Here is a 25,481-nt window from a genome sequence, read left to right on the forward strand (position 1 = left end):
GGAGTTAATTACAATCTGTGGGTGTAATAGGAGTTCACCTCTTCTTAACGGAGTGTCTGCATTGCTGATGACCTTGGGAATGTGTCAGAAATGTGAATTCTTGGGTTTCAATGCAGACCTACTAAATCAGAAACTGTGGATGTGGGGCTCAGCACAAACCCTCCACGTGGGGTGACAAGCCCTCCACGTGACTCTGATGCACGCTTAGGTTTGAAAACTGTGGTATAATCATATCTGATAAATGATTAAATGGTTTCACCTGCAACCCCCAAATTCATTCCTTTGTTGAGCTGAGCACACATTTAGATATGATACCTTGCAACTGAGCCCTAGTTTAAGGATTGCTTTGTAGTTCTCTGAGCTCTCTGGTTGGAGGTCACAAAATTCTTTCAGAGAAGCATAAGGTTACACAACCAGGCTGAGGAACAGCCAGTAGGCAGTTTCTAACTCTGCTCCAGGTTAATGCTCATGGATCTTTCTACCAATAGAATTATTGGTCTCCTTCGGGAGATAGAGCTAGACTCCTCATTGAGGAAGAAATGGGGCTGGATTTGAAAAATATGGTTTCCTTCAGTGGTAACATTTTGTGTAGCTATTTCATGCTTCACTACCTTGTTGCCACTTCTTTTTAAAATTAGATTTTTTTCCATTCAACTATAATTAACATACAGTGTTTTGTTAGTTTCAGGTGTGTAATATAATGATTCAACAATTCTATACATTTCTCAATGCTCAAGATGAGTGTACTGTTCATCCCCTTTACCTATGTCACCCATTCTTCCACCCAACTCCCTTCTGGCAACCGCCAGTTTGCTCTCTATATTGGAAAACATCTCATTTTACGTTTCAACACTGAAGTGGCATTAAAGCTGAAAAAGCATAGGTAGCTCTCTTTTCTGAAACTGTGAATGTCTCAGAAGCATCTGTTAATAAACCAACGGTGAAAAGAATTGTGAATTCAAACTGAAGTCCCCAAAGAGAGATACTGAGCTTAGATTGTTAAAAATATTAAATCACATTGAATAAATGGTGAAGACTGAACAATTCTGAAGTCACCCTATCTGCTCAAGCACATTGACAAATCCCATGCCACCCAGCAGGACTTGGGACACATTGCTAGGAAATCAGTGTCGGTTGATAACAGGGTCCTGATAGGGTTGTTAGAAGAGCGAGGACGGTTTGTTAACACAACTGTCTTTTTATAACTATTTCATCAGGGTGATGAAGGGAAGAAAGGGAGCAAAGGAAATCAAGGACAGAGGGGATTTCCAGGGCCTGAAGGGCTGAAGGTATGCTTCTTATATTCTCATTTGTGCTCTCGGGAGATTGAAATTGTGTCTGGTTTTAATAGAATAGATTTCCACTGCAAATTGGATTCCCTGGTTCCTACTCAACAAATACAAAACAAAACTCCCCAATGAAAAAGGCTTTAGAATAAGCATACTATTCCAGACCAAACAGGATGGAGTAAAGAGTCCACAAACTGTGTCATCTTCACTGGAACATTTATGATTCTTAGAGACAATCTGTTTGTCAATTCTTTCAACCTACCACCAAATATTCAGAAGTTGGGATGAAGTTATGACTGTAGGAGATACCAATTCTCTACCATCCTTTTTTGCTAAACAACAGCACAATTCCAGACTAAGGCAGCACAGTGATGATGAGGAGTGGGGCTTCAGAATGCGGTACAGTAGGATTTTCATCCTGCCCCACCCCGAACCTTTCTGGGCCCGTCACTTCAATCACAGAAAGAAAGTAAAAATAGTACCTATTCTAAGATTGCTGTGAAGATTGAAAGAGTTAATAAAGCACTTAGCACTGTTCCTGGCACATAGTACGTGGAGCTATTCAGAGAGTAAAAAATCAATACTGTGAAATGGAAAGTAGGAGATATATGTCCTGATAAAGTGACCAGGACAGCGTGCTGAGGATGAAGAAAAGGAAATTGTGAGGCAGGCAATTAGGTATGTGTCCTGACTTAGCAGGAGAGAATATTGAGGTCATTTGGATGTGTCAGGAAACCGAAATTGCAAACCTAAGACAGTTCAGGCTTCTAGGAAGATGCTACTTGTAAGGAGACAAGGAGCATGTTCAGGGACCAGATATTAAAAAAAACAACTAAAAGGGAAAAAAATGGTATCAGCCACATACGAGCAGGTAGAAAATAAAGCATTCTCTGTAGACCAGTTATTAAGCTTCAGTGTCCATCAGTGTCACCTGGGAGCTTGTTACAAATCCATATTTCTTGCGGCATCTGGGTGGCTCAGTCAGTTGGGCGTCCGACTTCAGCTCAGGTCATGATTTCATGGTCTGTGAGTTCGAGCCCTGCATCAAGCTCTGTGCTGACAGCTCAGAGCCTGGAGCCTGCTTCAGATTCTGTGTCTCTCTCTCTGCCCCTTCCCAGCTCATGCTCTGCCTCTCTCAATCTCAAAAATGAATAAATGTTAAAAAAAAATTTTTTTTAAATTGTATTTCTTGGTGCCATGCCTGGATAGCGTGACTTAATAGGTGGGTGGGTCCTAGCCATCTGTGTTTTGTAAATAAGTGCCCTATGCTCCAGGTAATTCAAGAAGCACCTGATGAGAAATGCCGCCATGTAGGGAAAATGTTGTATTAGTATTAATAATAATGGTTATTCCTTATATCTTACTCTTATTCAAAGTATTTTTTCTGTATTTTGAAATAAAGCTTTTTTGATGAAGAATTGCTATTTTTTAAAGCATAATCACAATTTAATACAGTCTTTAAGAGAATTCTATACTATATGTATAATTTCTTATTTTAAAAGAATAGATTAAATCTAGAAGCATAATCTTGTTTACTCTGGTTTAAGTGAGAATTTTAATGAGTTGATGTTTTATCCTTGGCCATAGGATTGAACAGGGTGGTTGTCTGTTGCCAAAATCCTCACTGTGTCATGTGCCATTGCCTTACAGGTTCGGAATTAAAGACTGGTGTGTGCATGTGTTGGCATGATCTGGGCCCTGGTTGGCTGGTGTGCTCAGCCTGTGGGTCGTACAGGGTAATCAGCACAGTGGGAGGGTCTCAGCTCTGAAGATGAATGTGGTCTAGGGCAAGAGTCTTAGTGGTGAATCTGATTGATGGAGTCCCTCTTGGAGGAAACACGGGGGCCAAGTGGGCAGCTCATGCACTTGGAAACAGCTCAATCTCTAAGGCAAGGGGAGGCAAATTTCTTGGAAAAGTATAAGTAGTAAATAATTTAGGCCTTGTGGCCAAGAGGCAAAATTGAGGATATTACATAATCACTTATATAACAATCATTTGAAAATGTGAAAACTGGGATGCCTGATAGAACATGTGATTCCTGATCCCGAGGTCATGAGCTCAACTCTCATGTTGGGTGTGGAGCCGACTTACAGAAACAAAACAAAATATGAAAACCATTTTTAGTCAATGGCTGTGTAAAACATGGCAGCAGGCAGGATTTGGCCTGAAGGTCCCAGTTTGCCACACCTATCCTACATCAGTAGTTTCCAAACTGATTGATTATAAATCCCTACTAGCAAAAATGAATTCGACCACACCTCAATATAGGTTTATTTTTTAATTGTAAGTTTTATTCATAAACTATCATATTGTTATGATATTTACATATATAATTGAAAATCTAAAAGATGAGATAAAAATATATCATGAAGCTTTAATATTTTCTTCTAGTATCCCAAATGGGTCATTTTGGACATGTCATGTTCTTTTAATGACAATTACTTTGCATAGTGTTCTCAATTTTTTTTTAAGGTTTATTTATTTATTTTGGGGAGGGGGAGGGCTTTCACACATCAGGGAGGGACAGAGAAAGAGGGAGAGAGAGAATCCTAAGCAGGCTCCGTGCTGTCAGCACAAAGCCTATCACAGGACCAGATCTCACGAACCACAAGATCATGACCTGAGTCAGAATCAAGAGTTGGATGCTTAACCAACTGAGCCACCCAGGCTCCCCGATGGTGTTTTTAAGTGAGGTATTTGTACCTATATCAGAACCACCAGAAGTGCCTCATAAAATTCATATTGCTGGGCCCAGCCCCTAGAGCTACCGAATTAAAGTTTCTGGGGCTGAGAACTGACTATATTTTACCAAATTCCTCTTATGATTTCTCTACACTAAAATTTGAGAATCCTGGTCTAGAACCAGGTGGGACAGAGATATTGCTTGGGTTTTTATTGAGAGTCAATATTGAGATGCCAAAAAAATTAAATAAGTAAGTAAATAAAAGACATGTTTGAAATTTTCTATTAAAAATTCCATTGTTTTTACCATAAACTCCCTACTTCTGAAAAAGGATGTGAGATAGCATACAATAGAAGACTGATACACCATGGGCCATAAAATAAAATAAAATAACAAAGGAAAAAGTTATAAACTAAAAGGAACATTATTTGTCTGCCAAGTGTACCCAAGAACTTATGCTGGAGAAAGTTCTTATAATTGAACACATAGTTCCCTCTGAGCTTCCTGGCACACAATACAGAATGGAAGCACCGTGAATTGCATAATTTTTATTGGCAAATAAAAGAATACACAAGAGATAAAAATTTCCTAATACTCAGAAGTTAACTGAATGCATTTATTAAAGGCACTGAAATCTTAATCATGAAAAACTTTAGTAGTGGTTTACAAAGATGCTCAAATATTTTCACATTGGTCTGGGAAATAGGTCATAATATTTTAAAATGCTGGGAATACATTTCTATTTTTCCTAATATAATTCCTATATATGATTTCTTTGCTTGCAATGTAGTAAGTATTTTGCTCTTTTTTTTTTTAGGGTGAACCAGGAATTATGGGCCCTTTTGGGATGCCCGGAGCATCAATTCCTGGACCACCTGGGCCAAAGGTATGCATTCTTGAGAATACTTATTTTTTATATATACATATTTTAAACTTGGATCTTTGGCAGGTGGGGTGGGGAAAAAAATTCATGATACCAATGGACTAGAATTTTAGTTTTGGAAGAACCCCAAGATATTATCTAGTTCAACCCTGACAGTTCACAACTAAGCAAACTAAGGTCTAGCAGGAAATTTAAGATTAGAAAACAGATTTCTAGCTTCTGCTCTTGAACTTGTCACTTCATCATGAACTACCTTCACCAAATCCTGGAACCCTAATGCAAGTAAAAATGTACTGTGTTTATTCAGAAGAATCAGGTAGGATTAATAATCAGAAAGTCTGGCAGGAAAGAAATCTACTCAGATTTAAGAGGTTCCCATTCTTACAGTCCAAGTATTTGAGTCTAGGTAGCCACCTATTTTAGTGGCCTTCCTCTAAACAGCTGTCATAGTCTTTACCAACAGGTTTGATTTGCTTAGGATTTGCAATCCCCCTCAAATACATTAGAAGAAGCCACTACCTCAAGATCAGAGACTGATAGATCAAAGCCTTTATAAACTGGTTCATCTCTTTTGTGCTTCGTGCTATTATGGCTTCTCCTGATACTTAAAGCCTGAAACTGAACGTTATTTGAAATATGCAGGGAGACAGGGGAGGACCCGGGATGCCTGGATTTAAAGGAGAACCGGGAATTGCTATTCGAGGACCAAAGGTAGGCTTTATTCATGTTCTTTCTTCCCTCTACGAGACAGAAGGGAAAGGGGATTTAATGCACAGTAAGTTTATAGTTGAGACTGTTCTACTCACTGTCTACATTGAAGAACTCAGTGCACTGTTTTCGTTTTTAAAAATCAAGCCATCAGATAATTTATTTTTCATAAATGTGGAGGAATGATAGCCCCTTATGGTGAAATTTTGGATGACTCAATAGTTGTTTGAAAATACTCCTTTTGTAATGTCTGTGGTACAAGAGATTATATGACCTCTAGCTTCTTTCATTTACATATGAATGGCCTAGGTGTCTCTTCTGCAAACCACCACTGTGGAAAACAAAGCAGAGAAATTTAACTCAATAAATCTTCCAAACTTGAACTTTTTGGACAGCGTTTTGCAGAAGAGATACTGAAAGTTCATGTTTGGAAGCTTTATTGAATTAAATTTCTCTGCTTCGTTCTCCATCTTTCAGTTATTTTAAATGAAAATGCAAATAATTATAGGAGAAGACGGCTTTCAGTAATCATATCTATTTTCCATGGCAACAAGGCACCATTTCCCTGTTCACACAAAACCCAGCATCGCAGCAAAATTTAACATTCCAAATGTCACAAGCACATCCCATCCCCGTTTATGAGAACAGGCTTCAGGGTTCCATAATCAGCGCTTCATTAAATCAGTAGCATGTTGTTATGTGGTTTTGAAACTGGTTTTAGTTCTATCAGATTGCCTCTTGTGGATACAAGGATTCAAGTACTAACATCAGGGATTTTCAAACTTCAAAAAAGAAAACTAAGAACCATTTTTGAAATATAATGCAAAACTTATTATATACTGCAATTAAGTTGGAGTGGTCCTTTTAAAGGTCAAGGGAAGATCCTGAACTCCATTGTTCTTAATCACTTTAACAGTTGTCCTTGCTAGAGAGGCAATCTTCTGGTTTATTGAGGACACAGAAGGTTCCCAGGATGTGGGATTTTCAAGCTAAAACAGAGAAAAGTCCAGGGCAAACCAGAACAAGATGGTCATCCTACTCCCCAGACACTGAGGTACATGGGAACCCAAGCTCTGTACGACACAAGGAGAAAATTCCAAATTTTCTAATGCTAATACTGCAGATAGGGCTTTGATCAAGAACATTGGGTAGCAGTTTTCATATTGTTTGATAACTCCCTGAATCTGCATATTCCTAGTTCCATGATTTAAAATTACGTCTCTCTACTTATACTGTCCTTTACAGTAGAAATAAAATCCAATTAAATGTGCAGCCTGGATTTACTAGCCCCTCTTGTTTTTTTACTGATCGCCATTGGCATTGCTAATGATGTAGTTAAAGTTATTTGCTTCTTTACTCCATGATTTTTCTAATCCCTTGGTCTCTAATGATACTCTTTCTGCCATTCTTCCCTAATGCGCTATTTTTTAAAGCTTTGAGAGGTTAAACGTCTGATAGAAGTTTTGGCACATAATTCAGTTTTGTATATGACTTCAGGGAGCTCCAGATCCTCCCCTAAAGCCCATTGCAAAACACCAGATTGATATTTCTGCCCTAATTTCTATTGAACGAGAGACGCTTCAAAGGGAATTGCTCTGCAGGACATTTTCTTGAATCCAGCACATAAAGGCCAAGTGACAAAAATTCTCTCTAGAAATATATTGTGAGGAGTCCAGAATAAAAATCTGAGACAGAACAGTGCCCCTATCCCTGCCCCCTGATATTTCCTATTAATATTAGAAGTAACAAGCTAGCTGAAAATTTTGCAGGAAGCAGCACAAGGATCTCTAGGTAAAAAATGTTTAGCTGTAAACTATAAATGTTTTAACATTTTTTTTTCTCCCCATGTGGGTGCCAGAGGATAAACAGTAACAGCTGTTGATAATCTGTTATAGTCTTGAAATTTAGAAATAAAACCTGAAAGTGAATCTTGATTCCAGTTTTCTTTTCCTTTCAACTTAACCAGGGAGCAGTTACTATTTTCTTCTGTCGTTGGCCTGTTCCTTGTGTAGGCATGGAAAGAAACGGATATATTGTCTTGGGACATGTCTTTATGTAATGTTTGGCACTTTAACATTAAATTTGGTTGGATTAACACAATACATTGCTTCTAGTGACTAGTTAGTTCCTTAGAGATGGGGATATGCCAAAATTCACCTCTCCAGAAGAACCTGTTTTTGCTCTCTGTCACATAACTTGAAGAGATCATCCTGGGGTTGTGTTCATGATAAATAGTAGATTAAGTTCTTACAAGTGGCCACACGTTTCCTAGAGATCACTCTTAAGAAGGTTAATCCCATAAAACCAGTCTCAATTTAATAGGAAGAAACAGCTATTGTATTCATGATTTTCAAAATAAACTTAACTTCTTTATACTTAAAGAGTATGTAATTTTCTTCCCCCCAGTCAATCATTCATTCATAGAAGTAGAATTAGGAACAGCTTTTGAGGGTTGGATTGTGGGCAGCATTTGGCTTGGGATAATGGTAGTTGGATCTCAGAATTTGAGATCCTTGCATATAAGGAAAGCACTGAGAGTCCTGCTACTTTTTCCAATCTTGGGAAACAAAGGTCTGCCAATTACTAGTTTCTTTCTAATGTAAAACCCATAGGAATATGGACAGTTTTTAATCAAAATAGTTGATATGCGTTGAAAGGGTCATTGTAAGAGTTATCACAGCAACAGAATGGAATGTGATACAAAAAAAATTACACATTTTAAATACAGTGTAATAGGTTTATATTTACTGAATCTTCTAAGAGTTTTCCTCATTTTTTTCTTCCTCTCTCTCCATTTCACTTGAGCCAGAAATTTCTTTGATTTCCATTCGAAGGAGAGTTACACTTTCCCGAAAATCCTGTCATTCAAAAGGCAGTAATCACACTTTCCTCTATAGAGGAGGCCAATTGTAGCTACCAAAAGTTTTTGATGCCAAAGGTTATCATGTAAAGCAATATATAGAACTTCTTCCTCGGTCTTGAGATATGAATCACAACACAAACTCTGTATCCTATATGTTTACAACTTGTTTTTTAAAAAAATTAATCTGTATTTAATTTTCATTTTGGCTTATTTATTCCTTGTGTAATTTGGGCACCAATGAAGAGGACAATGGATATAGTTTAACAATAGGTAGCACATAGTTATCTTACTTTACATTCAAAATTTTACACTTGAAATATAGCTATGTATTCTTTCCTTCTCTTCTCACACTGTGCTTATTAAAATTTCTCATTTTTATACTTCTCCACAATTTATGATGCAGAAAAGTATAAATTTAAAAATTAACCTATCAACAATCGGCCATTTTTAATTCCTATGAAATGTGTTTCCTATAGAGGACTTTGTAATGGTTCACATATATTCCCTGTATTCACTCCACGCTTCCCACTAAATGCAAATGGATAAGACTTATGAAGAGAGACTTATAACAAGTTGCCATCTGTGGTAGAATTCCCTTCTAAAATTTTTCAGATCATTCCTTTGCATTATCAAATGCATGTTTGCCATATAGAGTTGGTATTGTGCTTAAGTTTTGCCAGGTGTTTCATAGTTTAGTCTAACATTATGACCTGGTGTTGGAATTTACCCAGGGTGCGCAAGGACCTCGGGGACCAGTGGGTGCTCCAGGACTCAAAGGTGATGGCTATCCTGGTGTGGCTGTAAGTGTGGACATCACTGTTATTTCCTTCATTTCCTCTCTCTTCCCTCCTTCCTTCCTTCCATCCTCCCCCCCTTCCTTCTTTCCTTCCTCCCTACCTTCCTTCCTTTCTTCTTTGATGAACACTGCACATGACAAGTACACTCACTCTCTCCTTTATTATGTCATCTCAGGGACCTCGGGGACTACCGGGACCCCCTGGACCAATGGGTTTACGTGGAGTGGGGGACACTGGAGCAAAGGTAAGATTTTAAAGTAAGTAACATAGAAGCTTCTAAAAAAATGTATTTATAGGTAAGTGACTTTGGTAAAGGTGAATTTTTTTTTTCCAAACATGCTAGAAGAGCAGTGGTGTCTAAAGAATATATAGTTATTTATCTTCACCTATGGACTTTCTGGGGAACTCACACTAATTTGAACATGTAGATAAACTTTGTGGATTATCTCCTGCTTCTCTGGTATCAACTCCCATGTTCCTTTGCTGCTTTGTTTTCTGTACGAAAGTCAGAGTTTGGTCCAGAGCCCTCTTCCCTACTTTAGACATCTCTTCCCTGGGTGTACTCATTCAGTCCCATGGTTTTCACCACTACCCATGTGCTGATGCCTTCTCTCTTCAAAACATATTTTTGATTCCAGCTGTTTTTCTCCTTCTGCTTCACCAGGGCAGACCACCATCATCTCTTGCCTGGGCTGTTAATCTCCTCAATGGCCTTGCCTCTTCCATCTTGGCCCTTCTGTTACCTAGCAGGCAGAGTGGTATTTTAAAACCATGAACCAGGGGTGCCTAGGTGGTGCAGTTGGTTAAACATCTGACTTGGGCTCAGGACATGATCTCTCATTTCCTGAGTTCGAGCCCTGCATTGGGTTCACTGCTGTCAGCACAGAGCCGGCTTCAGATCCTCTGTCTCCCTCTCTCTCTGCCCCTCCCCAACTCACACTGTCTCTAAAATAAATAAAAACATTTTTTAAAAAGTCATTAAAACCACGAAACAGATCATATTCCTTTCCTTCTCAAAAAACACTCTGATGGCTTGTCTCTGCACTTAAAACAAGCTCTTCCTTCTTTCTGTGGCCTGTGAGGCCCTTCATGACCTGATGGTAGCTTCTGCCTCCTTCTTTGTTGCCTTCCGCCAGCCACACTGCTCTGCCCTATTTCAGCTCATTCCTGCTTCTAGCTCCTGGCTCTGTCAAGATGGCTCATTTTCTCTCTCTCTCTCTTTTTTAAATTTCTTGATTTATTTATCTATCTATTGAGAGAGAGAAAGAAAGAAAGAGAGAGAGAGCAGGGGAGGGGCAGAGAGAGAAGGAGAAGGAGAATCTTAGGCAGTCTCCACACCCAGTGCACAGCCTGACACAGGGCTCGATCTCACAACCATGAGATTATGACCTGAGCTGAAATCAAGTGTCAGAAGCTTAACCGACTGAGCCACCCAGGCACCCCAAGATGGCTCATTCTTAAGGCCTCCACTCAAGTCTCACTTCACCTGGTCTTGACCACCTAAACAAAGAACAATCCTGTCTCCCCTTCTCCATCACTATCACATCCCCTTGAATATTTCCTCCATAGCATTTATCACCTTTTGAAGCCATCTTGTTCATTTACTGTTCTGTGTATCCCACGGAAGTGTAAGTTTCCCTGAAGGCAGGTTGTTTGTCTCATTCCCTGCCAAATCACTGGCACAGAAAGTAGGTGTGCCACACACAAGGAGCATTATAACATCTAATGAACTGCAGGGGTGCCTGGGTGGCTCAGTCGGTCAAGCTCAAGTGTCTGACTTCAGCTCAGGTCATGATCTCATGGTTCATAAGTTCGAGCCCTGCATCAGGCTCTGTGCTGACAGCTCAAAGCTTAGACCCTGCTTCAGATTCTGTGTGTCTCTCTCTCTTCCCCTCCCCACTCATATTCTGTCTCTCTCTCTCTCTTTCTCAAAAATAAACATTAAAAAACAAAACAAAAAACATGTAATGAACTGAAAATGAATGAAGGATATTACTCTAAAGAAAAAATATTTCCTTGGAGGCATATCTACTTAGCTTTTCAAATGCTTCCAGGTCATTAGTGAGAGAAGTTGTAATTGCTCCGTGTCAGCTTCTCATTTTGAGTTTTTGGTCTCTGCCGTCGAACTTGGGAGTGACAACACCTACTGATGCTTCTGTGCAGTGAGGCAGATGCCCTTTTGCCTTCTCCAAAGATGATTGGAGACCCATGGCACTAAATATTATCTCTAAAGGACAGCTTGGCTCCCCCCTTTCTCTGTTAGGGTAACCATGAGAGTCCAGGAAGAGACTGCATCTGAAGGTACTATGTAAACGTGCAGCTGAGCACAGCTGAGATACTTTGATCAAGGTTCTGGCTTGGTCTGACTCAGAACTGAATCCAATCCTCTAACACCCCTTGACAGTGTCAATACCATACTAAATTTGGGGATTGAAGTATTCTTTGTTTCCTTAACGCATGGTAATCTGTCAAATGTTAAAATTTAAAAATAGAATGACATTTCAATACATAAATCTTGTTATTTTCTGCTCTGAGTGAAGCACTGGTAAGAGCTTTTGTTATTACATAAATATTCCTTCAGTTAGGAAAGTAGAAACTTATTTAAAATATGGCATGAAATAAAATGTATTAAATATCTACTGGAATGCATTTGTATTCTAGTGGAAACATGATCATTTACATTTCCACTGAGCACATTATTATATTTTATGTAAGTATACATCATATTATATTAAATTATACTATTATGCTACTGCTTTATATTTAGCAATGATAATAAAGACAGGCACTTATACACGTAGGACATTTTAAAATCTGTTTCTTGTGAATATTCTACTGTGTCAGTTTATTTAACATACAGGCTAAAAGATTTACTAAATGATTTTGGGGCACCTGGTTGACTCAGTCAGTTAAATGTCTGACTTTGACTCAGGTCATGAGCTCACAGTTTAAAAGTTTGAGCCCCGCATTGGGCTCTGTGCTGACAGCTCAGAACCTGGAGCCTGTTTCAGATTCTATGTCTCTCTGTCTCTCAAAAATAATAAAATAAACATTAAAATAAATTTTAAAAAAGATTTACAAAATGATTTCATATACTACTGTTTTTCTCTAAAAGTCCCTTGTATTTGCTATCATAACATTTTAGGGGGGAAATAAAGAAAAAGGGTATTTCTTCAAAATTTTATCCTATTTTGCTTCTTTTTAAAAAAGTTTTTATTTATTTACTTTTAGAGAGAGAGAGAGAGAGAGCAGCAAGGGCAGGAAGAGAGGGAGAGAGAGAGAGAGAGAGAGAGAATCCCAAGCGGGCTCTGCGCTGTCAGCCCAGAGCCCAACGTGGGGCTCGAACTCACAAACCATGAGATTACAACCTGAGCAGAAACCACGAGTCAGACACTCAACTGACTGAGCCACCCAGGTACCCCATGCCTATTTTACTTTTTGAAACAACCAACATGTTGCCAGAGATGTGTCTTAAGTGACACTCATTATCTCTGTTAGCTCACACAGGAAGCTGAGTGGAGGCAGAAGCTGAGAGCTCATTCCCAGCTGAGATGAGGAAAGAATATTTGCAGGACCTGCCTCTGTTTCCCTGTCCCCCACCACCCTCTAGGCTGCCTTTTTTCCTCTCTTTGGCCTCTTCCTGGGGATACTAGGAAGATGTGTTATCCTGGAAATTTCTGTCCCTAGAAGGAGATGTTAGGAGTATGAGCTGGTCTTGGAATGAAAGAACATGGATCATAAACTTGAAAATAAAGGAAATTCTAAAAGCAAACACCAACTTTCAAATAATTTTCAATATCACCTCTCGTCTTTGTAGGGGCCATAAAGTCTCTATACGGCCTCTTCCTCTGAAGAAAACTTTTGGAAACACACACACACACACACACACACACACACACACACACACAAAGAAAAATGTTTGGAAAAGTTTAATTTCACCTAATTTTGTCCTTCTGATTTGGTAAAGTGGGGATGAGAGCCTTAAAATACCTAAAGGTGTCAATGGTAGCAAAAGCACTGGTCTCAAATGTGTACAAAATTCCTTGCCTTTCTTTCTGACTTAAAATAACAGAGAAATTGTAATTATGTGGGAGTGTGTGTACGTGTATGTAATTGTATAGACATATATATCTGATATGTTTTTCATTTAAACCCTGTGTAGTCACCTTAAAATATTGGCCTTAGCGCATTAACTTACAAAACAAATGTGTTTTGAAATGAGGAAACCATTAAGGTTGACAATTTATGGTAGGTTTTTGTGATATTTAGTTAAGGGCACATGTGTTTAGCATATGACACAGACATTAGAATCAAAGCTCCTATGTTTCAAAACATATCAAAAGCAGTCCCTGACATCTTGCACCCTTGTGGTGCTCTCTGGCTTTTTTCCAAGTGGAAGAATTCCATATGACATCAGTGGGTATAGTGCTTCTATATACAGTGACCTTGAATTGCATCCAAATTTTGACAAGCACTTCTGAAAGATTTCTACAATTCTTGTAGAAAGTACACTTCCAAGCGGATGGTAGATACAGTTTTAAAACCTACTTTTGAAACACGCCAGGAAGAACTGACAATTTGGTTTCTTGGTAAGCGGGACATGCTCATCTAACACCCAGTTCCCTGGAAACTGACTTGTTTGTTGATGGGGAAGGCCAGCTCCATGGTCTTATTTAATGCTGCCTGGACCCCTAGATGAGAAGGACCCTTTGTGATTTGGGGACAATCATTATGCGAATCTCTTCTCCCTTTGAGAAGCCCAGATAACTCTTTGATCCTGTATTTTCACCTGCAAAGGCTCATGAGGTGCATGTCACCCAGAGCCTTATCCACTGACATCTCTGAGGGTAAGAGTTTATTCTTGGCCTCTTAGAAGAGAAATACAAGGAGTGGCTCTCCTGAGCTCTATAAGGGCAAGTGCATTCTGCCATGCACCTGTCTTGGCCCTTTCAGCCCCCTTCAGTGTGCTAGCTCATCAGAGAGGAAGTCAAGCCTTCCCTAAGGCTCTGGAGCAGGTGAGCTTGGGCCACTCCTTGCACAGAGGAAATCTAACCTGCCTTTTAGGGTGTTCAAGGGACCTCTTAATCATCAAGTGGTTGGAATAAAATCTGTGGGCAGAGAACACATGTTGGGTTGCTGTTGCTATTATTACTGTATACCATATAAATATATATTATACACTACTTAAGTATTTCCAGAATATCATGGCATTTTAAGCTATTCCCTTATTTTATAGGTGAGGAAATCAAGACCAGGAAAGGTTGAACAACTTGCCCCTTTACAATACAAACAGTTTTGATACTATGTTGTGTTCATGTGTAAGGGAGAGACTATGGATATGGATGAATGAACGAAATCAGAGCAGAGAGAATGACTCACCCTGACCTACAGATGCTTAATCTTCAAAGCTGTCTATCTTCCAGTTATCTCAGCACCATTTAGTATATAGTTGGATTGTTTCTCTTTCCATCCTAGCTTTTCCATCACCAAAACTTAAATCACGTAAATATTAAAGGGACGCATAAACCCAAACCCAAAAGAGTTAAACATTTTTCCAAAGATTTAAATGTTTGAATATTGTAAATACACGCTTTATTTGACAAAAGTGGCCCAGAGTCATAAATTAAAACGCAAGTCTCTGTGAAATTCCACCGAGTATCATTATTCTAAAAATGTTCCCAGCATTTGAATTGTCCCTCTGTTCTCTGCAATGGCTCACATATGTGCACACCACCAACAAGCAGTGGCAGAACAGAGGAGCGATTCACACAGAGATGCATTCGGAATTTGCAGATTCTCTTGGTGGGTATGGACTGGACAAGAAACTCCAGCTTGAACAGTCTCTGACAAGGAGGGCTGGCCTTGGATGCAGGCTTAATGACAGTGAAATTAAGGGTCTGTAACTCCAAGTTGGAGCTGAAGAAACCCACCTCCCATAATATGACTGCAAAATTGTGACAGGCAGGGCAATCGGCTCAAAAACAGGATTAATTAAAGCCAGAGCCATAGCAAGTTGAAATGCCAAGCAATCCGACCTTTAGATTTCAAAAGAGGTCACATTCAAGACCAGGAAAACTTGACGAGGTGACCTTTCCAGGTTATCCGCCAATTCAGTTCCATGCATGTTCTTCAAAATCAGAACTGCATTCCGGCCTGTCTTGTGACCTGCAGAGTTGCTTTCGTCTCTCCTTGCTGTTTTCCTGGCTCTGCATGGCTCTCCCCAGCAGCACATACATCCTTCCCTTCCGCCTTGGAGACACACACTAAATCCTCTTAACATAAGCCAACCAACTCACCATCAACACATTTCTATTTGCAATCATGCAGACTAGAGGAGTGTGCCCCCAGTGGGAAGTATATTGAATATCAGTGCAAGAGAGCCTTCTCTTCTGTCATTAGGGACAATATCAGTATTTTTATTTTCAAGGTTTCTAATTCAGCTAAATGAGAAAGACTCTCTCTCCAATGAGATTCTTGGCATAGGGGAATCATTTGTTCATCTCTGATGAGTTGATTTTGAGAAAAGAAAGATCCTCCCTGGATCGTAAAGCAAATTTTTAAATTATCACGGACTGTGAGAAACTGCTGCTTTGGGGTGAATATTAAAGTTCTAGGAGAGAAATTACCTGGAATAATTGAAATTAGCTTAAATATTTTGAAATTTAAAGCTAGGAAAATATGATAAAGGAAATGTTATCATGATTTGTGTTCTTGTTTTCCAGCACCTTCTTTTTTTTTTTTTAATTTTTAATGTTTATTTATATTTGAGAGAGAGAAAGAACCAGAAGGGGAGGGGCAGAGAGAGAGATGAAGACAGAATCTGAAGCAGGCTCCAGGCTCTGAGCTGTCAGCACAGAGCCCAATGCGGGGCTCAAACTCACAAGCCGTGAGATCATGACCTGAGCTGAAGGTGGATGCCCAACTGACTGAGCTACCCAGGTGCCCCTCCAGCACCTTCTTAATTATTTTCACATCTCCCTGATAATTGTGCTAGAAATCGTTGCTGTCTCCCTTCTCACATTAAAGGGTGTCAGTGAGAAGTGACTGAGTATTATGACAACGGCCAGTCAATAACCAATACTCATTGTCAGTATCAGATTGCGTATTCATAAACTTAGAATAAGACCTCTAAAATTTCCATTGACATCCTGGCAACCACAAGGGAGGTATTGCAGTCACTAAACCAGTACCTATGCTCATTAGATAATCCGTTCCAGAGTGGTGCTTGTGTTTGTGGTAGTTGGTGCCTTAGTAGGTACATCTTAATTTTATTTAAAAACCAGAAAGGAAAAAACATTAAGCAGTTGCTAATCATCGCTTTGACTTATGCCTTAATTTTTTAAAGTTTATTTATTTTTTGAGAGAGAGAGAGAGAGAGAGCGAACAGGGGAGGGGCAGAGAGAGAGAATGCCAAGCAGGCTCCACGCTGTCAGTGCAGAGCCTAACTCAAGGCTCGATCTCATGAACCAAACCATGAGATCATGACCTGAGTCAAAATTGAATCAGACGCTCAACCAACTGAGCCACCCAGGTGCTCCAGACTTGTGCCTTATTTTAAAACTCAATCATTTCCTGGTTTCATCATTTAGGAGAATCTTGAGTACTGTTCCTTGGAAAATTTTTAAGAAGTGAATTCTTTTCATAGGGAATTCAGTTTGCTTTTCATTGTGCCCAAGTAGAAAAGCATGAAATCCTTTTTAGAACAACTGTAACCTGCTTCCACCATCCTCTCAAAGAGTGACAGGGACCTAAGTGGCACAGCCAGGAGAGAGGCAGTGAGTGATTAAAGCCTTGTCTAAATGTGGGTGGGGGAGGGGGGGGCAGTCTAACTGGGCTCCTTTGTCTCTAAGAGCACTGTCTTCTCAAATATTTTATTTAAATCTTATAAAATATAGAAGGTATAATAGATTGTTTCCTTTTCACTGCTCTACTCGAAACCTCTGTTATCTACTAGCTGTGAGACCTCAGCAAGTCATTTAATTTCCTCAACTATGGTTTAAGAAATTAGTGGAATAATGTCTATAAAACGTTTTAATAAACTGTAACACACTAAAGTAGTAGTAGTAGTCACAGCATGTGTTACTCTGCCAAATCAAGTATATTGCAGTAGGGATACACGGAGAAAATAAGAATTGTGTAGGCAGAAGATCTGGAATGAGACTAAGTACAAAATTGGGGTTAAGCCACAAAACCGAGCAACGGCAACGGCGGGGAAATGAAGAGGGAGGCCTTAGGCAGCTGGGTACCTGTACAGGTTGTGTGAGCCTGTCAGGGATCTTGAAATGAGGATGCTTTCTTCCTTCTCCTTGAGAGAGTGTGATTAACTGAGTATAGGAAACGCCTTTCACAGCTACAGAGCCATGTCTTTGCATTTAATGGTGGTTGGAAGAAAGTCTATGGAGACATTAGCTAGCGTTTTGCATCTAGCTCCAGCCACCGCCAAGATGAGAGATGGGCTCTGGAGTTAGGCCTGGGTTTGAATTGCTGCTGGCCATGTGGTTTTGGGGAAATCGTGTATTCTTATCTGAAAGTCTCAGCTTCCTTAGTCTATAAAATGAAGTAAGTTGATGTTGATAGGATCGGATAATGAATGAAGAGTACTTGCCACCTAATAAATTTAATAAATGCCAATTGTTATTAATTTTATTATTAATTATGATAATTTTAATGTTAACCAGAGCAAAGAGAAATGAGAAAAAGAATGAATGCGATAATGTGTTTGGTTCCTTTCTCTTTCTTTTAAAAAGTGAATGTTGTGATATTAATCAATGAATGATTTTCAACCATTCTACAAGGTTATGGTCCATGTAAAACCTTCACTGAATCATTGTTAAATTACATATACAAGTACTGCAGGTAGTTAGTTCTAAACTTGGCCATTTCCTGTGAAAATGGCAAGAGTATCTTGAGTCTAGAATTCTCTTTGTGGGCCAAGGGGAAGCTCTGGGCAATCTAAACAGTTTCGATTTGTTTTGTTTTGTTTTTTCTTTTGTTTTGTTTTGTTGAGGAAGGGGAGGGATAGGGCTTAGGCTATGTGGTCTTATGAAATTGATGGATATAGTTAAAAATGGCAACTCCAGAATTTGCCTGTTTATTATCTCCTAATGCAAGGGCTCCCTCTGCAGGTTCTAATAACTCTCAGATCCTGCATGTCCAGCTGTGCGAGTCCCTGTTGTAATTCCTTTTATTTGTGATTGTCACACCATCCACTGACAATAAAACTGCATGTCTGAAAATGTCATGTCTGAAAGTGGTACTTCTTAGGTACCACTTTTGCTGCATTGTGGCAGATGGGGTGCTATCAAATGGTGAAGTCCGTCTTGACCATGGTCTTCTTGTATGCATTCACCCACTGTTGTGGCCTCATATGGACACATGGCCCAAGGAGCAAAAGACATAATACATTTTCAAGACCCCACCATAGTAGAGAGACTCTGTCTCTGTGGATTCACATAATTCATTAAGTGCCTGATATTCCCACCTCTTGAAAAGTATGGTACAGAAACACCAAGGAACAACCCTACCTAATACCATGTTACAGACCAACTCTAACATCTGCAGAATATGTTAAGACTTGGTTTGAAGACTATCTATATATCAGATGCATATCTCAGATTATATTTACCTAGGTCAAAGGTTACAAAAGATTATTTTGATACGTAAAACATAGCTATATGTCAACAGTTATATGAGTAAAGATGGACAGCTTGTTTGAGGGAAACACTGAAGCACCACAGGTGACATGGGAATCACACCTTCAGAGTTCACTGGCCAAGGTTCAAGGGTAGAAAGAGCAACAAGGTGCCCACAAGGTCGGCACTCAGCCTGCAGGCAGTCCTACATGATGAGAGTTAGGGAGAGCCGAGTAAGAGAGAGAATGAGTAGCAATAATAAACGTGGACAAAGCTGGCCTAAAGTACACTCACAACAAATTTCAACTGTTTTTCCCCTTGCTTTCACATCTGGGCTCTGTGTGCGTGTGTGTGTGTGTGTGCGTGTGTGTGTGTGAGAGAGAGAGAGAGAGAGAGAGAGAGAGAGAGAGAGAGAGACTAATACTAAATGAGAAGGAAGTTTTAACCAAAACCATCACACACACACACACACACAAAATACCACGAATTAAATTGTAGAGTATTGAATTCTTTCTTAAAAGAAATATTTACTCAGTTAAAAAAATCTCCTACCTTGCCTCCATATACTTAATTTTTAAAAGTTATATAACATTTGGGACATGCCAAGAATGCATCAAAGACATGTACGTTCTAATGATACTGAATCCACTTGTGTGCTTTTACCCTTTGCCATATTTTTGTCTTTAAAATCTTGTATTCTTCTTCTCATTAAAGGTGAACATCACAGTAACATTTCCTCCCCTTCACTGGTGAGATTGTTATCAGATATTGTTGATGGATTTTAAAAATACTATTAAAAACATTTTATTCTGAAAATTATCAAGCACATATAGAAGTAGAAAGGCTAGTAAAATGAACTCCCATTTGCCTGTTGCACTTCAACAACTATCAGTATGTGGCCAATCTTCTATTATCTTCTTCCCCCTCTCCTGCTGCATTACTTTGAAGCCTATCCCACACATCTCCCATATAAAGGTTTAGTATGTGTATCTCAAATTAAAAGCTGTTTTTAAAAACATAACTGTAGGGGCGCCTGGGTAGATCAGTCAATTGAGCATCCGACTTTGACTCAGGTCATGATCTCGTGTTTGTGAGTTCAGGCTCTGTGCTGACAGCTTGGAGCCTGGAGCCTGCTTCAGATTCTGTGTCTCCATCTTGCTCTCTGCCCCTCCCACACTCATGTTCTGTCTCTCTCTCTCTCTCTCTCCCTCTCTCTCTCTCTCAAAAATAAACATTAAAAAATTTTAAAAACGTAATTGTAGTACCATTAACAAACCTTAAACAGTATTAATAATTTCTTAGTATCACCAAATATCCGGTGTTCAAATTTACCAGCTTGAGGGGCGCCTGGGTAGCTCAGTCGGTTAGGCGGCCGACTTCGGCTCAGGTCATGATCTCACGGTCCGTGAGTTCGAGCCCCGCGTCGGCCTCTGTGCTGACAGCTCAGAGCCTGGAGCCTGTTTCAGATTCTGTGTCTCCCTCTCTCTCTGACCCTCCCCCGTTCATGCTCTGTCTCTCTCTGTCTCAAAAATAAATAAACGTTAAAAAAATTAAAAACAAATTTACCAGCTTGTCTTACAAATTTGTTGCAGTTGGTTTGTTTGAATTGGGATCCAAATGATGTCCACACATTGCATTTGATTGAGATGCTTCGTAAGTCTCTTTTAATCAAAGGTTAATCATCCTTTGTTTTTTCCTTGGGCTTTCTGTGTAGATGAGTTCTGTGTCCTTGAGGGTCTCATCCTCGCTATTTTTTTTTTTTAATGTTTATTTTTGAGAGAGAGAGAGTGCATGCATGAGAGCGAGCTGGGGAGGAGCAGAGAGAGAGGGAGTTACAGAATCTGAAGCAGGCTCCAGTCTTCGAGCTGTCCGCACAGAGCTGGATGCGGGGCTTGAACTCACTGACTGCGAGATCACAACCTGAGCGGAAGTCAGATGCTTAACAGACTGAACTACCCCACGCTATTCTTATAGTGTTACATGTTTCTACATCCTCTGGTTGTACAGAAACATCCTCTGGTTTCTGCATCCTCAGATTTAGAGACTTCCTCAAATACAGGTTCTGTTTTTCTTAGCAGAATTCTTTCCAGGTGGGGCTGTGTACTCCCCATCGCATAGCAGGTTGCAGCCATATGCTTTCCAACCTCACTGTGGAAGGGGAGAGGTGAATAGAAACACAAGAGAGGGAGCCATTGTATCTGGGGTGGAGTTGACAGTAACCAGGCAAAGAAGACAATTATTATTTTTGATAAAACGTTGAATGATTTTGGGTAAAATCTACTGAAGTATATTTACCTGGGTTCTGTTTTGCTGGAGGGTATCAAAATGCAGCGAGTGTGAGTCAGGTATAGCTGGATACCCTCCCCCAGGGAACTTACATATACTGCCTCTAAAGGCACATCAGAGATACTTAGGAAAGGAGAGACAGCAGAAATGTATGTGATATAGGACATGTTCATGTTCTCTACTTAGAGCTTTTGATGACAGGAGAGATCATTTAAGCCGGGAGAATCTGGGGGTCAATTAAGACCCAAAAGTTGGGAGGCAGAAGGAGAGAGGTGTTAGAGAATTAGTACCTGTGACCACAAAAGCAGCTAAGAACTAAGTGGAAGAGATGGTAACAGGAGACCCACATCATAAAAGTGGTCTGCAAGCACAAGGAAAATAGGTAATTATGAAAAGAGAGATTGAAAGAATTAAGTCAGTAATAAAATAAAGCTTAAATGCTTTCTAATTCTTTTAAGGCCTTGTTTTCTCTAGAAGTACTTTAGGATTTATACATAGAGAGTAAATTTAAATAAGGATGGGCTATTTTGCTAAACAATGTCATCATTTCTTATAATCCATGATCTTTGCACTGTTGAAATCTATAAGGTATTTAGCTCCTAACAGAACATGGATGAAAGCGAACCTGGGACAAGAGCTTGGGAGATTTACCTTCAAAGCCTGGCTTTGGTTTCTGTCCTTTTTTCTTTATAATTTCACTGAGGCATATTTTATATATCACAGAACTCACCCATTCCAAGTGTATTTTTCAATGATTTTTAAAGTACATTTAGCGAGTTGTATGGCCTCACCATAAATCAGTTTTAGAACACTTTCTTCCTCTCAATAAAATCCCTTATGCCCATTTACAGTTAATCCTGTCCTAGTTCCTATTCCTGGTCCCAGGCAATTATGGATTTGCTTTCTATCTCTATAGATTCGCCTTCTCTGGACATTTCATACAAATGGAATCAAGCAATGTGTGGTCTCATATATCTGGCTTCTTTTATTGAGATTAATGCTTTTGAGGCTCATCCCTGTTGTAGCATACAGCCGTAGTCCATTCCTTTTTACTGTGGAATATACCACGCTTTGTCTATCCATTTATCAGTTGATGGGCATTTAGAGGGTTTCTAGTTTGTAGCTATTATGAACGATTCTGCTAAAAGCATTCATTTGTAAGTCTTTGTGTGGACATATGTTTTCATTTCCCTTGGGTGCAGGAGTAAAATTACTAGATCTTATGGTAAATTGATGATGAACTTTTTAAGAAACTACCAAACTTTTCCTAAGTGTCTGTACCAGCAACTGAGGGTTCCTCCTTCTCCTTGTCCTCCTAGTCCTACTTCTCAATAGCTGTGCAGCTTTGGGCTAACTTTAGTTTCCTCTTTAATAAAAGCTGCAATGAGGAGCACCTGGGTGGCTCAGTTGGTTAAGCATCTGACTTCAGCTCAGGTCATGATCTCACGGTTTGTGGGTTTGAGTCCCGCATTGGGCTCTTTGCAGACGGCTCAGACCCTGGAGCCTGCTTCGGATTCTGTGTCTCCTTCTGTCTCTGTCCCTTCCCTATTCACACTCTGTCTCTCTCTCAAAAATAAATAAACACTTAAAAATTTTTTAAAGACAAAAGCTGCAATAAGGAGTTAGTATTTCCCAAGTGCCTACTCAGCTAGACGTTGTGATAGACACACTCACATTCTTTGTCTCACTTCTCTGTCTCCCCATGAAATGTAAGTATGACTTTCTGTGTATCTGATGAATTTACTGAGGTTCAGAGAAGTTAGGTAAGTTAGTCATCACTGTGATGCAGAATTGTCGCGAGTACTAAATCACATCGCTTAGCATATGTGAACGTGCACAGCACAGTGCTGGGTACATAGAAGGTGGTTTGATGAAGAGATTTCCATTTCTCTGCTTCTTCCTATCATTCACATCTCACATGGGTCTAGGCACAGGGCCGGACCTACCCCAATTAAGCCCTACCTTTTCTCTGGGCTAGTTGCCTGTTCTAAAACACTTCCGGGACTCTGAAAACACTTTATAGGAATTTTCCTGGAGCCTCAACTGCTCTTGGGGCAGAAGTATCACAAAGTTCATCCGTACCCCAAGTAGCATAATCTTTGTTATATGAAAGAACAGGAGGGACTAGTTCGGGTTGGAGCTCTACCTTTCAATGGTTTCTTTTTATTCTCGTCTCGTCTTTCTCTCTCCACTCACAATGGTGGCACTTCCAATTCCAGAGAAGGGAGCTCTGAAAAAAAGTACCTAGGAATGTTGTCACAAGTTAACTGACTTGATTGCTTTGAAGTGTACCCATATCAGTTGGCTGGAAGATTGCATAAATGGCAATAAGAAGTGAAAACAAAGGGCGATAACATTCCCTTTGTCAAGTATAGGGAAGTGAGCTGATAGAAAAGGCCCCAATTAATATCTCAAATTCAAGGGTTTGGGTTTTAAAATATATTTTCTTACATGAAAGTTCATATGGAATATTGTTAATATGAAATATGACATTTTATATAAAATATACCACATAAAGCTTCACTTTAATCAGTGACTTGTCACTCATTGTGTCTTTTCAGGGAGAGCCTGGTGTCAGAGGCCCCCCAGGTCCCTCTGGGCCTCGGGGCATAGGAACCCAGGGGCCAAAGGTGAGTCTTAAATTCTGTGCTCTGTGTGAAGGCCAGGTACCAAGTGAACATTAACTTCATAGCAAATGTTTATTTTAGCGTTGACTTATTTTTTCTTGATTGCTGATGAAAAGTCTCAGTTTCTCATATTATGTGAGCTTTCAGTAAAATAGATCATAATTTCATAAAGCCATTTATTTCCCCCAAAGAAATTAGGAAGTGGTTGCAAAATGCTCAAAATATTTCCAGGTTTCTTAAAGGCTGTGCTCTCCTTAAGAAGCACATCTTCACTTTGGTCGGAGGCGCCTCTGCTGGCCTTTTAACAGAACACCTGCTAATGTATCTATTGTGACATATGTGCGTAGTCCACTCTGTCAGGGCCTCAGTGCAAGGGTCCAGATTTATTGCCCCCATAGAACATGAAAGAAACTGCCTCTGGATCCCTTTGCTCTGTTTTCTATTCCTCTTTCTTTTTCCATGTCCATTTTGGTGATTATTCATCTTTCATTCTCTTAATCAAGTGTTTTTCAATGAGGGAGTTCTTGCCTTCCTGGTCTGCCCCCAGGAGACATTCGGCAATGTCTGGAATCATTTTTGGGTGTCACAACCAGGGAAGGGGTGCTACTGGCAGGTAGTAGCTGGGGGCCCAGGATGCTGCTAAACATCATACTGTACACAAGATAGCACCCATCACAAAGAATTAGGCAGCTCAAAATGGCAAGAGTTCAGAGGCTCAGAAGCCCTGTTTTAACCATTGATTCACATGCCCAACAAAAAATTCTTTGATTTGTTCAAAAACTAAAATAAAAAAGTATCAGGCATGTTCATAGGGAAAACGGGCGTCAGGGAGCCTCTCATTACACATGCAAATTTCAAACATGTATATTCACGACCAAGATGCACAGAAATGAATGAGAGCCCCATTATCAGAGAGGAAAGGGAAAAGGCTCTATGAGTCAAAGATTTTTCTGAGGATCCCAGAATTACCACGATTCTTAGTTTATCCTTTTTTGTCCATCAACTTCATTCTGGCAGTAGGCGATTTCTTAACTTTATGGATCACTTGATATGGATGAAGACATACCCAAGATGTTAGTAGTTGTTATCACTGGGTGGTGGAAAGAGGGGTCCATTTTTCCTTCTTCATTGTTATCTTTATTTCTGTTTTTAGTTTTAGTTTTTGTTTGTTATTTTCTTCAAGTGAACAGGTGTTCCTCTTACAATCAGAAAATAAATAAATAAAGCTTTTGCCTATAGTGGAAAGAAAAAAAGACTGACTTGTACTGTAACTTATGTTCATCCAGCCTTGCTCAAAAGCTTATTCCATCAAATGTTACTTTGGGAACTTCTGGAATAAGCAAAGTCAAACTAATCTCTCTATTGTGGGACTTTTTAGAGGCTTTAATATATTCATATAGGCATACCTTGGAGACACTGAGGGTTCATTTCCAGACCACCATAATAAAGCAAGTACCACACTAAAGAGAGTCAAATGAATTTTTTGGCTTCCCAGTGCATATAAAACCATTACCTTCTAGTCTATTAAGGGTGCAATAGCATTATGTCTAAAAAAGCCCAATGAATATACCTTAATTAAAAATGCTTTATGGCTAAAGATGCTAACCATCCTCTGAGCTTTCAGTGAGTTGTAATCATTTTGCTGGTAGAGGGTCTTAATTCCATGTTAAAGGTCACTGGCTGATGAAGGTGGGGGTTGCTGCAGGTTGTGA

The 25,481-nt window shown here is 39.6% G+C and overlaps 1 protein-coding gene across 1 annotated transcript in view; it reads left to right on the forward strand.

The window, feature by feature from the left end:
- The window catches only part of COL28A1 (collagen type XXVIII alpha 1 chain), a 173,908-nt gene that overhangs the window by 82,213 nt on the left and 66,214 nt on the right, over positions 1–25,481 (forward strand). Inside the window, exons 21-26 of the mRNA XM_027071949.2 lie at positions 1,218–1,289; positions 4,791–4,859; positions 5,499–5,567; positions 9,159–9,227; positions 9,400–9,468; positions 23,704–23,772. Of these exons, the coding sequence (XP_026927750.2) occupies positions 1,218–1,289; positions 4,791–4,859; positions 5,499–5,567; positions 9,159–9,227; positions 9,400–9,468; positions 23,704–23,772 (417 nt within the window). The remainder of the gene's footprint in view (positions 1–1,217; positions 1,290–4,790; positions 4,860–5,498; positions 5,568–9,158; positions 9,228–9,399; positions 9,469–23,703; positions 23,773–25,481) is intronic.

Source organism: Acinonyx jubatus, chromosome A2, assembly GCF_027475565.1.
Source record: "Acinonyx jubatus isolate Ajub_Pintada_27869175 chromosome A2, VMU_Ajub_asm_v1.0, whole genome shotgun sequence".
Taxonomy (NCBI): domain Eukaryota; kingdom Metazoa; phylum Chordata; class Mammalia; order Carnivora; family Felidae; genus Acinonyx; species Acinonyx jubatus.